The sequence below is a fragment of the Cucurbita moschata genome, unplaced genomic scaffold, assembly GCF_002738365.1.
Source record: "Cucurbita moschata cultivar Rifu unplaced genomic scaffold, Cmos_1.0 Cmo_Scf00008, whole genome shotgun sequence".
Taxonomy (NCBI): domain Eukaryota; kingdom Viridiplantae; phylum Streptophyta; class Magnoliopsida; order Cucurbitales; family Cucurbitaceae; genus Cucurbita; species Cucurbita moschata.
The window spans coordinates 1,362,300-1,379,415 of record NW_019268524.1 but is presented as its reverse complement, the minus strand read 5'-3'; the positions used below and the strand labels follow the sequence as shown (position 1 = coordinate 1,379,415).

The following is a 17,116-nucleotide window of genomic DNA, read 5'->3' as shown; positions in this document are numbered from 1 at the left end:
ACCTATAAGACCCAGTTTTGTTTCCATGAAAACAACCGTAAAAATGGAAACTTCTGGGGAGGGAAATGGAAGAACAAGGAAAAAAAGGGACCTTTCTGTAAGGCCAGCGGCGGAGCCCACTCCGGCGGCAGATTTTCTTAACGACGGTGAGACAGAGGTTCATCTTCTTGGCTGCTTCACTGATCGGAAGGTGAAGATATTCTTTCAAATCGTTCACCGTCATTCTTCCTGCTCTCTGCCTCTGTTACGATTCAAAAAAACAGAGCCCTCTGTTTACTCTGTTTTACTCTGTTTTGCTCTGTTTTTACGAATTGCTTGCTTTATATGAGGATTTTTACTGACCTGTCTTGCAAGTGGTGTTTGGGGAACTCGCCGGCGACCCAATTCCGGCGACTGATCAGGCTGTTGATCCATTTCCATTTGATCTTCTCTCTCTTCTTCATCGTCTTCTCTCTCTGCAACTGCCGCCATGAACCAGTAACCAAAAGTCCAGTCGAAAAAATTCATAAGAAGGGAAACAAGAACCTGGGTCGAGCGGGAGTGGTTGAGAGTAATTATGCGGCGATAACAGAGGGCTTTCATCATTCCAATCCAATCCAATGCACAAAACATCATAAAAATCCGACAATGGCTCAGGTATAGCTGTGTACTCATCAAACATTTGATTCAAATAATGTTGCATTATGAACTGCTTCACTTCGTCCGTCCCCTTCTTCGAGAAACTGATACACATCCATTGTTCATTATATGAAAGCTTTTTAAATAAACAACCATTGTTCATTATATTAAAGCTTTTTAAATAAACAAACAGAGTATTCGATCGAGCTTACTCAAACATTTTGTACTGGTTGATGTTTGAAGGATTTGTCGGAAAAGTTTCTTGCAGAATTGCATGCCACAATATTCCGAATCTTCCATGGATCTCGAGCTTTCTCGTATTAATACCTTCAATGGAGAAATTTCACTAAGAAACAGAGCATGGAATTGTCCTGTCGGAAAAGGGGAAAAAACAAGACATAATAATTGAAGAACTAACCATTTGTATGAACGATTTCTCTGAGAATTAAGCAACAACTACAAGTGATGGGTTGAAAGGTATGAATTTCAGGGGTGATCGAAAATTGGGTACTACTGTAACCACCGCCGTCGCCGCCATAACCGGGATTTGGAAAATGGGTTTCGCCGGGGAAGCAGTGATAACTGGAGGGGTCGAGTACAGTAGAACTCCAGTACTCTATCTCAGCTTCGCCGGAAGTGGAAGAGGGCGGTGGGAATTTTTGGTCATTGGCGGCGGAGTTGGCGATTAGTTCAGCGGCGGTGGGTTTGATATTGGCCATGAAACTGAGAATATTGTCGTCGGTGAAAAGCGGGGAGTTTTGATGGAAATTCCATAGCGGGAACTCGCTGTCCCCTGAATCCGCCATTGGAGGAGGATGATTGTGAGTGAAGGGGTGTAATCGTTAAAGCGCGGGAAGGTAGTTTATTACCGTTGGTCGCCGGCGGTCGGTTGGGTTTTGAAAGGCTGCGAGGTGGTGATTTGGTCAGGTCGGTTTCAGAATAAGTCTGTGCTCCCACCAAGAAATAGCCACGGTCCTTCAGTAAATTACAGATATACCCTTTAGACTTATGTAAATCTATAACTAATACGTTAATCTCTCAAAACACTATAAAATCATGTCATCATAATAACATAAAATTCATAAAATTAATTAATTAATAAATTTTAAAATAATATTATTTAAATTGATAAAATTTTCTTTATTATTAATTTTAGCTTGGATATATTTGTATAAAAAAAATATCTATTTGTTATTAGAAAATTAAAAATGTATTTATTCTATAAAACCTTATTGTTAAAATAGTACTCACTTTCAGAATAAAAATGGCATTTTAAATATAATTTAATATTTTTTTTAATTACTTTAATTTAAAAGTTAATATATAAACATTAATGTATTCAATGTGGCAACTATGTAATTAAAATTATTCTGTAATCGTACCTTTTTTTTTCTTTTTTGACATGATGTCAAATTCGTAATTTACGCTTTTTAACTTTAATAAAATAATAAAATAAAACAATTAATGAAATTAAAAGGGGGGAAAATGTAAACGACGTCGTTGGCAACGAACTTTGAACGACGTCGTTAGTACAATTACGATTTACAAATTACAGTCCACTCCGATTGAAAGAAACTGCTAATATAGATAGCTGGAAAACATTCTCAAGAGACTGAAATGAAATCTGCCATTTCTTCGTTGATTAGCTCCAGAAATTTCAATCTTCACCGATCTTCCCTCTCCTTCTCCATCTTCCGGCGGCCATCTCTGCTTCTACCATCTCAATTTCCGGTCATATCTACTGACGATAAGGCCACCGGCGCCAATTTTACCAGTCTGCGCCGTAAGTGTCGTTTCCATTCCACCAAGTCCTCGCCGATTATGGCCTCATCCTTCAATCCCGAACAAGCTAGGTCTCCACCTGCAGTTCCGTTGCCGATCCCTCCGGTCACCAAGGTTAGTTGTTGGACCTTACTTATCTCAGCATGTTTTTGTTTCGTTGATTAATGTGAGCGTCGGTATTTCTGACCTGTTTCGATGTAGTTTAAAATCGGCCTATGTCAATTGACGGTGACGCCTGATAAGCAAAGGAATATTGAACATGCTCGTAAGGCCATTGAGGAGGCTGTGGAAAAAGGCGCCCAGCTTGTTGTCTTGCCGGTGAGCTTGTAGATTTTGAAATTGTTGTTTGTTTGGTGTATTTTAAGTTTTCCCGGTGGTATTTCGCGGTTTTAGGGCTTTTGTTCTGCTTGTGACAGGAAATTTGGAATGGTCCTTATTCAAATGATAGCTTCCCAGTTTATGCGGAGGATATTGAAGCCGGTGGTGATGCCTCTCCTTCAACAGCCATGTTATCTGAAGTTTCTCGTCGTCTAAAGGTCACTATAGTTGGTGGCTCAATTGCAGAGCGCTCAGGGGATAAATTGTATAATGCTTGTTGTATTTTTGGTACTGATGGAAAGCTGAAAGCCAAACACAGGAAGGTATATAATCATATTAATATATGGTTTATTAATCTTGTGACGGAACATTAGCATCCAAGAGGCATTAAAAATATTTCCTAATTTTCTTATGGGGATGATGAAGCGGAGCCTTGATGGATGTCTTAGGTTATTTAGTGTAAAATTCCAATATATTTCCTCGTAGTTTCACTTATTTGATGTTCACATGCCCCTCAGTTTGATATCTTGTTACCCTTAACACTGATTCATCTTTTCCTTTTTCTAACTAGATAATTCTGAAAGGATTAAAGAATTGAATTATTGTAGTTGGCTTTCCAGTGGCAAATTTATGAACCGTGCCAATGCACGTAGAATCTCCATTTTTAGCGTGTTCCTCAGTTTGTCTTCTGAAACATTTTTCTGTTCGTGTTTTTATTTCATTGTTAGGAGACGGACTTAAATTGGCAATGACATCTTAGTGTAGTTTAGGTTTATCTAATTAGTTTAGGGGATAGTTTATTTTTGTTGGTAATTCGTCCTTCGCAAGTTTATAGTGCCCCTTTCAACTGCAGATACATCTTTTTGATATTGATATCCCTGGAAAGATCACTTTTATTGAGTCCAAGACTCTTACAGCAGGTCAAACCCCTACTGTTGTGGACACAGGTTGGTTTGTAGTTCCTTTACTTTTCAGGGAGTTTCTTGTTACTAGCACTTCTCTTCTTTTTTGTTTTATATTTTTTTTGGAGGAAATAGTTCTTGTTACTAGCACTTGACTATGATAAGCTTAACTATATTGTCGTTTCTTATTTTTGGTGATTAACTATATTGTCGTTTCTTACTTCTGGTTAATGCAGAAGTTGGACGTATTGGTATCGGAATCTGTTATGACATTCGTTTTCAGGAACTAGCCATGATATATGCTGCAAGAGGTTTGTCCTTTTATTACTATAATTTTAAAAAAGAACTCAGTATCAATGAATTTTTTTTTTCCTTCTAATTGTGAAGATTGGCTTCATTAGCACTCTAGATTATTACATTAACCAAATAATCATTTATAGTATGTCAATAGTAGCAACTCTCGCTCTCGCTCTCTCTCTCTCGATATGTATTCCGTGTGAGATGATTAATCCTATAGAGTACAAGATGTATTCTACCAAAGTATTCCTCAAATTTCCGTTTGTAGTATTAGCAGATATTGATTAAGAGGATTTAACTTTTTCAGTATCTATTCTTTAACTCCTTAGACAGAGCTCATAGGTTGTTGTGTTGGCCATACAAAATCATTCCTTTTATTAAAGTTTGTCTTACAATGACCGTCTTGCTAACATCAGGTGCTCACTTGATTTGCTATCCTGGGGCATTTAACATGACTACTGGACCATTGCACTGGGAGCTATTGCAGCGTGCAAGGTCTGAACTTCTTTATTAATTTCTACCTTTATGGTTTGTTCCTGATGTTTGTTGACATGTCTTGATGTTGTGCACATGTTAAATAGTAAAAGATGGTTTTGATCTCCAAAATGTGTGAGTACAGAGCATGTTGGGACCTGAGATAATGGATTTCTATTGATAAGGTTCATATTTTATCAAGCAAAGCCTTTTTGTAAGTGTCCCTTCCCTCCTGTAAGCGGCCAGGCTCCTAGAAAGCCATTGTTGCCTGTATGAAAAAGGGGAAGAAGAAAATTTTAACTTTCATTACATTGTGACGGTTATTTGACCATTCAATAATCTGATTCTTTTGGTCTATTCTCATTTTAGATAAAATTGTTTTAGGGTTACTTAGTTTTGAAGATCATAAAATTGTGTATTCTATTGTTGCTTATTAAAATACTTGGTTGTTTTCGCTGACATTTGTGTTTTGATGTTTTATGCAGGGCTGCAGATAATCAGGTATTTTACGAGTCTCCAGCTTTTATTCTTGTCTGTTTTATGCACAAACAAAGCAATAATAAAGAAAAAAATTATATCAATATGATATGATTGGTTGTGTAACTAAATTTTGTTTGACAATAATAATACATAGTTTATAAAGCACCTCTTTCAGAAATAATTGTCTACCGTAAGATTTGTGCCGCAGTCTTGCTGTACTTTTTTTTTATTAATAAATGGTTGTTTATAACATCTCTAAAACCGAAGAATGTATAAATGGTTTACAAAAACATATGGAAGAATCTTTCTATCACGTCTGCAAACAGAATGATCTTACACAACATTTTTTTTAATTGATGCTTTTGTTGTTCAGTTGTATGTGGCAACATGTTCACCTGCTCGAGACGTCGGAGCTGGTTATGTAGCTTGGGGCCACTCTACCCTTGTTGGACCGGTAAGTCAATGCTAAAGTTCAGCTTTGTTATTCTCTTGTATCATGCAACTGAAGCCATTATGTATTCGAGGTTCGATTGGTTCCTTCGGAACTTCTCAACTCTATTCATGGACGAATTGGGCCTTCTATTTTAGCTTCTATCATGGATTCTTTTCACAAATTCAGTCTAGCGTAATGCATGTTGCAGTTTGGTGAAGTGTTAGCTACAACAGAACATGATGAAGCAATAATCATAGCGGAGATTGATTATTCACTTATTGAGCTTAGAAGGTGACCACTCTTGCAGTCCTTTTTAAAAAGTGTTCTTCAATCATTATTTAACTCTCCCTCTCTCATTGATCGTATGCACAAACTATTCAGGACTAACCTACCATTGCTGAAGCAAAAGCGTGGAGATCTTTACCAGTTGGTGGATGTTGAGAGGCTGAAATCCGAATGAAAGGTGCAAGGACTGCTTTGAACGCTCTTATGCTTTAAGTTTTATCCAATTAGAATAAATTAACTTGCCGCTACTGCACCCTTTGCGCTTCTTCCAGACTACAACAGTTGTGGCTGTTTTGCTGCGGCTTGGTGCAAACGAGTAGCTCCCAGTTAAAAGTTACATCGTGATAATTTGCAATGTTCCAATCTCTGTATGTTTTACCGACTCTTTTAAGGTTCAGCAGTTGGCATAACTTTGCTTTAATGAAGGTTTTTCTAGGGCCACGTTTACCTTCTGTTCTTAATTAAGCAAATTGGGATTAGAAAACAAAATATCTGTTTTATCCAGACAGAGATTCGGCCTCATCAACCGGCCCAAAACCCAAAGGCTTGTCCAAGCCTAGCCCAGATTCAATCTAAGTGTGGCCCAACGCCGAATTTTGATCCAGCCCAACCCATTTCTAAGTACCATTTTAAAAAATGGTCTGGCTCGTTTGAGCCGTATTTCGATCAACCTAGCTCATTAGATTTATCATTGGGTCAACTTAAAAAATATATTTTTATAAATTAGATATCACAGTTTTTAGTTAATATAGGTGTTAAAAGTAATCATTTTTCTTTTATAAATAAAACTTTATAGTATTTAATTATTTTATTAAGTAATAGTAATTGTGAGATTCTACGTCGGTTGTAAAAGAGGGGAACGGAACATTTCTGTTATAAAGGTGCGAAAATTTAAAACCTCGAGGGAAAGCCTAGAAAGAAAAGCCCTAATAAGACAATATCTGTTAGCCAGCGGTGGGCCTTTGAGGGGAAGCCCAAATAAGACAATATCGGATGGGCTTGGGCTGTTATAGTAATACAAAATTTAATAAATGACGCCAATAGAACAACCAAGTCATATTTCAATTTGGAAATTTGGATTAAGTAACTAATGGACTATGGGTTGGTGGTTGGTTCGATTCATGTGCAAAAAAATGTGTTCTGGGACCTTCATTCTTTTAAGATCAGGGCAGGGCAGGGCAGGGCAGCCCAATAATGAGGGTGGAGAGGAGTCTGGCATGGGCACTGTCATTGGCGAAGGCCTTCTTGATCAGAGACAGAAAGAAAAAGAAGACATGAGATGAGTCCATAGTCTTTATTTGTTCTGCCTTTTTTTGGGAATAGAGCCTTTCTTTGGACACTGTCGTCTCCGATCCAACCCCCTTTTGTTGGGATCTCCACCCATCGCCCGATGCCCTCCCCTTTTAACCCAAACTATCGCACCCATTTCTTCTTCTTTTTCTTTTTCTTTTTCTTTTCCAAATCCAAATCCAAGCTCCCATCCCAATCCGTACTTTAGTATACATGTATTTGATCCGGATTTGTCACTTTCTCAGAGAAAAAAAAAGAGAAAAGGATCAGGCTGTAGAGCTATTACTAAGCAGCTTGTTTAATCATTTGGGGGAGGTGGGGGAACCCTTGATTCTAGAGTGAATAGAGCGAGTAAATGTAATCACATGCTACCCAAAACTCCTCCATGGTCCCAAATATAAATTTAGCTCTCATTATCGTTCTTGAGTCTTGTAGTAGGGATGCCCTTTTAACTTTATCTCTGAGATTTTTATGATTTAGCCTTGAAGACAGTCCCTTTGGTTGTATTGAATGCAACAACAAAAGGAGAAACTTGTCTAAACTAAAGTGAGGTTGAATCTAACCAATGAGTCATGGATACAGCTTATGCAGGTGACGCTCCATTGCTTTATTGAGCAAAAAAGACTTTGCAATCCTGGGGGCTAAGGCTGGCCACTAAAGCATATGGAAACCCAAAGGTAATGCGCATCATGCCCCTTGGAATTTAGTATTTGCCTGCTTGCTTTCTTAACCTTTATTCTTTCTGTTCTGGTGCTTCTCTTTCGCCCTTTTAACTTAGCGTAAAAAACATCCTTTGATTTTACCATTGTTGGGGGAAAGGAGAGTCCTACATTGGCTAATTTAGGAGAAGATCATGAATTTATAAATACGAAAAACCAAGCAAAACTATTAGAGTTTTATTGTGAAATCCCACGGGGAACGAAACATTCTTTATAAGGGGGTGGAAACCTATCCCTAGTAGACACGTTTTAAAATCTTGAAGGGAAGCCGAGAAGAGAAAGTCCAAAAAGGACAATATTTGCTAGTGGTGAACTTGGGCTTATGCTTAAAGAGAACAATATCATATCATTTTGGAGGTTCGTGGTTCGTTTCTAACAAGTTGCACTTGGACTAATCTCATAGGGACAATTGTTTGATTCTAGAGTAAAGTTTGATACAACTGTCGTGTCCTTTTATAACCCGTTAATATATTATATGTAACGGAGGACAACAAATTTAACCCAATTTTATAAGGTCTAGTCAAAAGGCTAACAACAAATATCTAGGAAGATCCAGAAATGATGGCTTTGAAACCTTTAAAGGTATGAAAATAAAGACATTCCATTCTATTTTCAATAGTAATAAAGACATTTAAGGAAGTCTTTAATTCTCTTTTTTAATATAAAATTTCATTATTATTAGTAGTTAGTAATTAAAATTCAAATATTTATCAACAAAATGATTTTACTTCAGGGTTAATAATTATGCACCTGAAATGAGATGAACTAGAAACTAAAGAACTAAAAAGGGTCTTACTTACCATTCAATTTGGAGCAAGTGACCTGGTGTGTCTCTGCAAGACCATATATTATTTGGTCTGTATTAAGCAATACTTGGAAGCCCTGCACAGGCAAAGGACAAATGCCATTAATTACATATGTCCGGAGTCCTCTCATGGTCCATTTCTCTCTGACCCTAAAACAGTATAGGATAATTGTTGTGAGATATACATTAGTTGCAGAGTAAAATGAAACATTTCTTATAAGCATGTGAAAACCTCTCCTTGATGAATGCGTTTTAAAATTTTAAGGAAAAACTCAAAGAGGAAAATATATACTAGTGGTGGACTTAGACTGTTACAAATGATATCAAAGCTAGGCGGTGTGTCAATTAGGATGATGGGCTTACAAGGTGGTGGATTATAAGATCTCACATCGGTTTAATAGGGGAACGAAAATCTTGAGGGGAAGTATGGATTGTGAGATACTATATCGGTTGGAGAGGGAATGAAAGCCTCGAGGGAAAGCTAAGAAGAAAAGGTCCAAAAAGGAAAATATATGCTAGCAATAGGTTTAGGCTATTCCAAAGGATATTAGAACCAGACACTTGACGATGAAAGGAAGTCTAGAAGAGAAAGCTAGAAAAGTCCAAAGTGGACAATATCTACTAGCTATCTGATAGCGGTGGGCTCACAAAGCAGAAGCGACGTGGCCATTGACCCCACCCTTTTAACTTGCAGCAGCTAAAAAATGGGCATGAGAAGAAACCCTGTATGGAAGGGCAGACCAGTTGATGGTGCTGGCTTTCTTTCTTTGTAGTTTGTCTTAAGATGATTCAACATTTTGGTAACCAGATATGCAAATCATGTGCTTTTGGGTAGGATTATGGGGACACATATCCTTTCTTATTTGATAACACCCTCAATTGGCTTCCTTTTCGGCTTGGGTTGTTCATCATTGATGCTTACTTTCTTCATTGCAATAAGGGCTTACATTACAATTACTTTGCTTCCTGCTTTACCTCTTTTGGACCATTGACATGGGATGGGATTCTTTAGTTGTGTGTGTGCATTCATACTTGTGCCTTCTTTAGTAACAGTTTTCCTTGATTTCTTTAAGCAATGCAGGGTAAAAAATTTGAAAAGAGTTAAGGAATCTTGCTTTGTTTCATTTTGTCAATGATCGAGTTTGGTTTAGAAGGGTTCGTTGGCCTATTTCAATATAGTGCTTTGAAACAAGGTTCAATGGTGAGCGTTCGAGCAACATTGAAGCACACACTAGCTAGGCGCAAGCTTAGCCATACAACCAACCCATGTCTACAAACTCACTACAGCATTACTCGCCAACGACAAGGTACGAATGGTTAAAACAAGGCAATGCATGCCAATCGTTTTCGATAAAAAAAACAAAAAGAAGGTGAAGAACGATCTTTCTCATATATACATAATACTAGAGTTAGTTGATTGCATCATCACTCGTAAGGTTTATATAGCGTACAGGGTCGAGCACTACAACCGTGCAAGTTGAAGCATAATTCACAACTCGTCCATAATTGACTATCAACATCTAGCCCTAGTAGGTAGCTTTCAAGTTTTAGATGTTTTTTTTTTTTTTTTGTATATATTATTTTCTTTAATGTGAAAGGAGGATTAAAAAAAAACTGCTACACATATTTATTGAATAATAAAATAATTGAATTCAGTTATTTATTAAATATTAATAATTAAGCCGAAAAAAAAAGTAGAGCTAATGATTGGAGTTGGAAATTTCAATTTTAGCCCCCGATCTTAAATAAAATAAAAGAAGAAAAGAAATAAAATTCATCCGTTATTACCGAACAACGGGTAACAAATTCGAAATTGTAGGGAGAAGGAAAGGAATAAAGCGTTACACTAAATTTCAAAAAAGAAGGGGCAAAATGGAGAAATTGATAAAAATAATTATTTAAAAAAAAAAAAACACGCGCGTGAGGATCCTATAAAGTCTCTCTTTCCTCTTCCTTCTTCCAGTTCCACCTTCTGCCTTCGAAGCGTGCCTTCCTTCCTTCTCATTAGCCACTTTCTCTCTCTAGAAATCCTTAACAAAGGAAAGCCTTGTTCATCAATTGCTTCTTAATCTCTTGCTTTTTTTTTTTTTTGTTTGCCTTTGATTCAGTAGAAAACCAGAGATTGAGAGAGAGAAGAAGAAGAAAAGTAATCTTGTTCCAATTAGGTGTAATTAGTTTTCTTTTCCAACAGTTTCTGTCACCTTCCATGGCAGCTTTTGGACCTCCAGAAGGAGACAAGAAAGAGTCGGAACACGGCTCGGCACCCTACTTCTTGTGTGCTCTGTGACGGAGCATTCCGCCACTGTCGTTTTGTTTCCTTCCTTCCTTTCATCATCGATCGTTTCGTTTCTCTTTCTTGGTTGATTTTTTTTTTTTCCTCTCTCTCTCTGTGGATAATCATGAGTGGGCAGGAAGTTAGGGCGAGAGGTGAGAGGTTAAGGGATGGAGGAGGTAAGGGACAGTCTTTCTCTTCGAGTTTGCTTGATGAAATCTACCGTTCGATTGACGATGGAGGCGATAAGAGAAGTGGAGAATTGAAGTTTTACAGACATAAGGTGTTGAAGAAACAAGGTAAAACAATCGGTGACGAAGAGATCGCGAGTCTTCATCGAGCTTTGCTGATCGAGAGATGGATCGAGAAGAAGGTTGCTGAAAAGGTGAGCGCTCAAAGGAGACGATCTCTGACGGAAGCTGAGATGAAATTTCAGTTGTACCAGCATGATCGGGAAGAAGACGTTCTCTTCTTCAGTTCCACTTCGAGTTCTTCCGATTCGAGTTTCGGCGGATTTTCATCTTCGGATACTGAATCAATGTATGGCTCGAAGTCCTTGACGCCGTCTTGTTTTGCGAAGTTCAGGCCGAAACCGGTTCGGACCAGCGTCTCGGCTCTACCGCCAGAGAAGACGGAGGCAAAGCAAAGACAGAGTAGAGAAAAACCACAGTCGAAACAGAGCAATCAATTCGTCGAAAACAAAGAATCGCGAGATTTGGACGAGAACGCCATGATTAAGTCGAAATCTAGGGCATTGAAGATATACGATAACTTAAAGAAGGTGAAGCAGCCGATTTCACCAGGAGGACGCCTCTCAAGTTTTCTCAATTCAATCTTCACCGCAGGAACTCCGAAGAAACAAGCACACTCCGTAACATCAACCGGAGCCTCTGAAGATCCTAACTCAGAGAGGAAATCAAAATCCGGCCAAACTTCGACTTGCTCTTCCGCTACATCGTTTTCAAGATCATGTTTAAGCAAAAATTCGCCATGCTCAAGTGAAAAATTGGGCAACGTCGACAGGAGAACGGTTCGATTCTATCCGGTGAGTACAATCGTAGACGAACATTGTAAACCTTGCGGACACAAATCCTTGTACGATGAAGGGCCTAAGTTCCAAGTCAAGGATAAGCCGCAAACAGCAGAAGCAACAGCAGCAGCCAGAAACATTTTGACAGATTATCAACAAATTAGGAATAAGAAGGATTTCCTCGCTAGAAAATTTCACCATCCGAACAATCATCTCTACCAAGAAGAAGAAGAAGAAGACGACACAGCAAGTTGTTCGAGTTCAGATCTGTTCGAGCTAGATCACCTGACGGTAATGAGCGGAGATCGGTACCGCGAAGAGCTTCCGGTGTACGAAAGAACCACTGGTGTGGATACCAATCGAGCCATCCGCCATCGCTAATCAGGTTTCTTACTTATTAATTCCATTTTCTATTAGTATCATTCCTGAGCCATAAATCTGTTACACTGATTGTGTTTGTGCTGCAATTTTTTTTACAAAAAAAAAAACTGTTGATTTGATTAGGTTGTTCAGAGATTTAAGAATTAAATTAAGTGTGTAAAGGGTAATTTTGATCGTATCCACTTTTGAGGGTTTTGGGAAATGGATTGGAAAACATGGAAAGAAAAGGAAAGACAGAGGAAAGCGTGGGAACGTTAAAATTTTCTGAAAAAGAAATTTGTGGGGATCACACTTTTACTCTTTGATTTTGAACCGAAGAGAACAAAAGAAAAAGAAAAAGGAAAAGGAAAAGAAAAAGGAAAAGATTCTAAGATTGGACGACGAGAACCAAAATGAAGATTTTCATTTTTTTTTTCTCATTTTTTTTTCTTTTGGTGTTCTAATTTTGTCTTGAATGTCTAATATGCTGGCCTCTCTTCCTACTTCCTTCCCCATCCCCATCCAACGTCATCTCTTTCTTTTCCCTTTTTCCCCTCGACACACCAAAATTACCCAAATCACGCAATCGTATGATATTAGAACGTAAGTTCTCATGGGTTTGTTTTAGACTCTCAAAAAGCCTCATCCCTCGTTATTCCTTGATTATAAACCTATAATCATTCCCTTTTCTTTTCTTTATGAATTTTTTCAATGCTTTAAAACACCTTCATTAAGGAGAGTTTTCACATTTTTATAATGAATGTTTTGTTATTCTCCCCAACCAAATGAGATCCCACGCTTTTTTTTTTTTTTTTTAAGAAAGAAGTGTAGTCTAGGGTAGGGGGCGGTGGATTCCAAGCTTATTCAAGTCATGCATCTACCTAATTACTAATTTCACAAAGGTGTAGGATAATATTATTTTAAAAAAAATTAAATTTTCAATGATTTGTTTGCATTTCTTGAATTATATAATTACAGCAAACCACCACTCCCCAACCATTCTTAATTTATATAATTCATTCCTTAACTTACCCTAATTTAAATAATATAACAATTTCAACCACTTTTTTTATTAAATTTTCCCTTCTCTATTTTACCTTAAAGGATTGTGTTTTCTTTATTTGAAAATTGTTAAATTTATGAGTCTATAATGCTGCTGTATTCAATTACGAATTTTATTATAAAGAATTTTAGATCCAGAAAATGGGGGAAACAATTTAATATTAAATGATTATGGAGAAGAAGTTTTGTATGAAACAAATCTTAGAATCATAAATAAATAATCAGATTCCTTCAGACCATGATTGATTTTCCACCCCTTTTCACGTCATTAGTTTTATCAACCAATTCGGCCCCACCATTTATATTTAATTACAACTTATTTTCAACCTCTCCTCATTAATTTTTGTTTTAAATTAGTGATTATACTTAGTAATATTCAAATTGTGATTACGAACCTGCCCATCAATTCAGTTACTCTTACAAATTTTAATCTTATCTACCTTCTCGTTCTAGCTTATACTTTAAAAACTTTAGGTTTAGTATAATTAGAACTACGAACGTTTTTTATTTATGCCACTAATTCTATAAATATAATTTCAACACGTTGTATTAGTTAATGATTGTATCAATTTAAATTTTAAATCAATATGAATAATTTTATCAATTTTAATTCTAAACTTTTATCAATGAGCCCGGCTATTTTTATTTGATTTCTATTTAAAAAACTAATTCAAAATTATCGAAATAATTGGACTAAAATCTTCGAGAAAAAATATCATTTAATCTTTAGATATATTTTTTAAAAATAAAAATGATATATATTTTTTTAAAATAAAAATGATGTTGAAATAAGTGAATGTTAAATTTTTTTTTTTTTTTAATTATATCCAGCTAGAAATTAAAAGTTTTAATTAAATTTTTTTTTTTAATTATAATTCCGTGTGTTCTATTGGTTAAGAGAATAAACTCCCAAAATCTATTAAAGAAAAAGAAAAGCAAAAGGAGGGATTTTGAAAGGGGTTTAAGAGAGGTGGGGAAAAGACTCGAGAGAGAATGGTCCATAGCCAAATTTTGGCTTTTGCCTTGCGGGTTAGGAACAAGAATCTAAGATCTGCGATCCCGAGACGAGTCTCTGTTTGATTTGATCCTCACTACCTTTCCCTTTTCTTCAACAATGTGGAGTGATGAGATTAATCACATGGTAAGTAATCTTCTTATCGCAATCTTCATTTACTTAAAGCTCCATTTCTTTCCTGTCCTTTTCATCTCCGAAGTGATTCTGATCCCTGGAAATGGCGGGATTTATACCTGCTTTTGAAAGCAATGACGTTAAGGTGTTCGATGAAATGCCCCATCCAAGTATTTAGCGACAATCAAGTTAATTTGAGAAACTAACATTTAGTGTTTGATAAAATGTCGTATCCACTTGTTTAGTGCTGTTTAAGTTTTTTAGAAGTGAATGTTTGAGTGTTTGATAAAATGCCATATCAAGGCGTTAACTTCATGGACATCATTGGCATCGTCTGCTTTTACCTCTTTGTGCAGGCTAGTGTTAGAAATGGACTTCATTTCATCTTACTTCTTTTGTTGTGATATGAAATTGATTGCATGTTGTGAGATCCCACCTCGGTTGGGAGGAGTACGAATTATTGTTTATAAGGATATGGAAATCTCTCTCGAATACACGCATTTTAAAAATCTTGGGGTAAGCTCGAAAGTGAAATTCTAGAAAGGATAATATCTACGAGCAATGGCCTCGAAAGAGAAAGCTCAAAAAGGACAATATGTACTAGCGGTGGGCTCGGGCTGTTACAATTATCTCGAAGAATTCTGTCCAATATGTTATCTCCAATCATTAAAAGGCAAAAATTACAGCTCAATATAAGGGACTTGAAGGTGTTCTAGGTTTCTCTGAACCCCAGAATGAACAATTTGAGGAAGGAAAACAGCCAGCCGAATAAACCAAACCCATGGGTGTCTCAGAATTCGTAGGAGGTGAATTTCCAACTCACTAGAGCCCCTCTATCTAGATGTTCTCCAAGCTTGTGTCACTCCATAGGGATGGTGTACGGTCCAAGTCCACCGCTAGTAGATATTGTTCTCTTTGGACTTTCCATTAAGATTTTTAAAACTCGTCCGCTAGAGATAGGTTTTCACACCCTTATTAAAAATCTTTTGAAATTTCATAGATGGGATCAAACATCTTGCGCTCCAGACAACAACGCTCATCTGAAGTGCTGGAATTGAAGGTACTTTCCTTCTTAGATCGCTCGTGTTGGCTTATTCTTTGCACATTTCATGGTCTAGTCAATAACAAGGCTTAGTTAATTGAAAACAAGTTGGAACTCAGGTGTCCTTTAGAGTGCTCTGTCAAACACTAAAAGATGTTGATTTAAAGTAGTAAATGTTGAGGATTGTTGCGAGGGAGTCACATATTGGCTAATTTAGGAGATTATCATGGATTTATAAGTAAGAAATACATCTCCATTGGAATGAGGCATTTTCGGAAAGTCCAAACCAAAATCATGAGAGCTTATGCTCAAAATGTACAATATCATACTATTGTGGAGAGTCGTGGTTACTAACAATAAATGCTCATGTTGGTGAGGAAAAGGTATCGAATGACAAATCATTTTGATATTGATATTCTTCTACGTTGTAAAAGTGCTTTTGAAGCACTTCTTAAATCGATTACTTGGGTTAGAAATATTCTACCGATGCTTTCTCACAAAGCTCTTGCAGGTGTTTCTTTCTTCTTCTTTTTTTCCCCCTTCAAAGCACTTTGTATTCAACATGAAAGCTATGAAAGGAAAGTCTTTTTGGGTCATAGAAAAAGCACTGGTAGCCATGAGGATTGGCCTTGATCCCATTTTGGATTCTTAGGCAGCCCAATACTCTGATAAAGGGCTGGGAATGATTAGCCCAATGACCCACTTTTTATTTTCTCTGTTTTTTTTTTTTTTTCTGGGCTTTGAAGGTGGCAGAATGGGGGAGGGAGCTTCTGAAGCAGGAAAAGAATTCAACGGAGGATGGAGAGAGCACATGATTCTGTCACGTAGCCCAGGACCATGGATTCTTGCACCAAATTACTGGGAACGGACACAACGTGGTTGGTGATGCAACCCAAATTGCATTCAAAGTGCCATCTCCAGCCCTGCAACACCTTCCCTAAGCCATCCGCTTGCAGACCTACAGCATCGAGCAGGTCAAGCTCCAGTCCATCAATCAAGCCTGTTGGGAGTGGAGTCCCACGTCAGTTAATTAAAGGGTTGATCACGTAAGAAATACATCTCCATTCGTGTGAGGCCTTTTGAGTAAGCCCAAAGTAAAGTGAGCTTATGGTCAAAGTGGACAATATTATACCATTGTGGAGATCTCTGATTTCTAACGGAGCCAAGACTTTTTCTGCTAGAATAAATATAGAGTATCTTACTTTGCCTAGGTGCTCTGTTGACAGCGCCACCCGGTTATGCTATAATTGATGGGAGCATAGCTATATTTGATTAAGTTATATATAGTAAACCGAAATATATATATATATAATATACCTTTCAAGTAGTGTTTTGATCTCTGTTATCGTACTTACTGAACTTTTAGTTAATATTCCTTCTAGCATTTTCTCTCTTATTTTTCATATTCATCTAGATTGAGTGTGTGTTGTTCTGCGATCTTAACAAAAAGAGACGACAATTCCCGCTATTGAAAGCAGTTGAAATATGCAGTTTCATGAACAGAAGGTTAGAGCAACAAAGGCAAGTTTTGTTTATTATATGACATTGGTGGATTATATACTTGCATGTATTTTGGTAGGTAATCAAGCAGGAACATATGGAGGTGTATTCATGCCAGCCGTCTTATACTCACTTGAATAAAGCGATATTTATATCGTTGGAGTCAAACTTTGAACGGTAAATTTCTATACAAATTTTTATTTTGTAACGCCTAATCTTATAGTTTACGTACATATTTAGATTTTAATATTACAAGTATTTTTTAAATATAGCAGTAGGAAAAGAAAAAAAAAAAGTGGGGACATTAATTAGCATGGT

At 37.0% G+C, this 17,116-nt stretch overlaps 2 protein-coding genes across 7 annotated transcripts; both read left to right on the top strand.

The window, feature by feature from the left end:
• Positions 1–2,173: 2,173 nt before the first annotated feature.
• LOC111445858 (omega-amidase, chloroplastic) lies at positions 2,174–6,036 on the top strand. Of its 2 annotated transcripts, XM_023084378.1 has the most exons (11): positions 2,174–2,514; positions 2,602–2,718; positions 2,817–3,041; positions 3,572–3,665; positions 3,857–3,931; positions 4,334–4,412; positions 4,877–4,892; positions 5,245–5,325; positions 5,513–5,595; positions 5,686–5,767; positions 5,862–6,036. In XM_023084378.1, exons 1-10 carry the CDS (start codon positions 2,236–2,238, stop codon positions 5,762–5,764), a joined length of 1,128 nt encoding a protein of 375 aa, XP_022940146.1. In that variant the 5' UTR covers positions 2,174–2,235; the 3' UTR covers positions 5,765–5,767; positions 5,862–6,036. The 2 variants fall into 2 exon arrangements, with proteins under 2 accessions (XP_022940146.1, XP_022940145.1); XM_023084377.1 differs by having other exon boundaries at positions 5,686–6,036.
• LOC111445856 (protein BIG GRAIN 1-like A) lies at positions 5,869–16,895 on the top strand. 5 transcript variants are annotated; one of them, XM_023084373.1, is made up of 5 exons: positions 5,869–5,957; positions 7,462–7,556; positions 9,485–9,710; positions 10,595–12,090; positions 16,878–16,895. In XM_023084373.1, exons 3-4 carry the CDS (start codon positions 9,670–9,672, stop codon positions 12,084–12,086), a joined length of 1,533 nt encoding a protein of 510 aa, XP_022940141.1. In that variant the 5' UTR covers positions 5,869–5,957; positions 7,462–7,556; positions 9,485–9,669; the 3' UTR covers positions 12,087–12,090; positions 16,878–16,895. The 5 variants fall into 5 exon arrangements, with proteins under 5 accessions (XP_022940141.1, XP_022940140.1, XP_022940138.1 ...); XM_023084372.1 differs by lacking the exon at positions 16,878–16,895 and adding an exon at positions 16,045–16,537; XM_023084370.1 differs by lacking the exon at positions 16,878–16,895 and having other exon boundaries at positions 10,595–12,264.
• Positions 16,896–17,116: the final 221 nt, after the last annotated feature.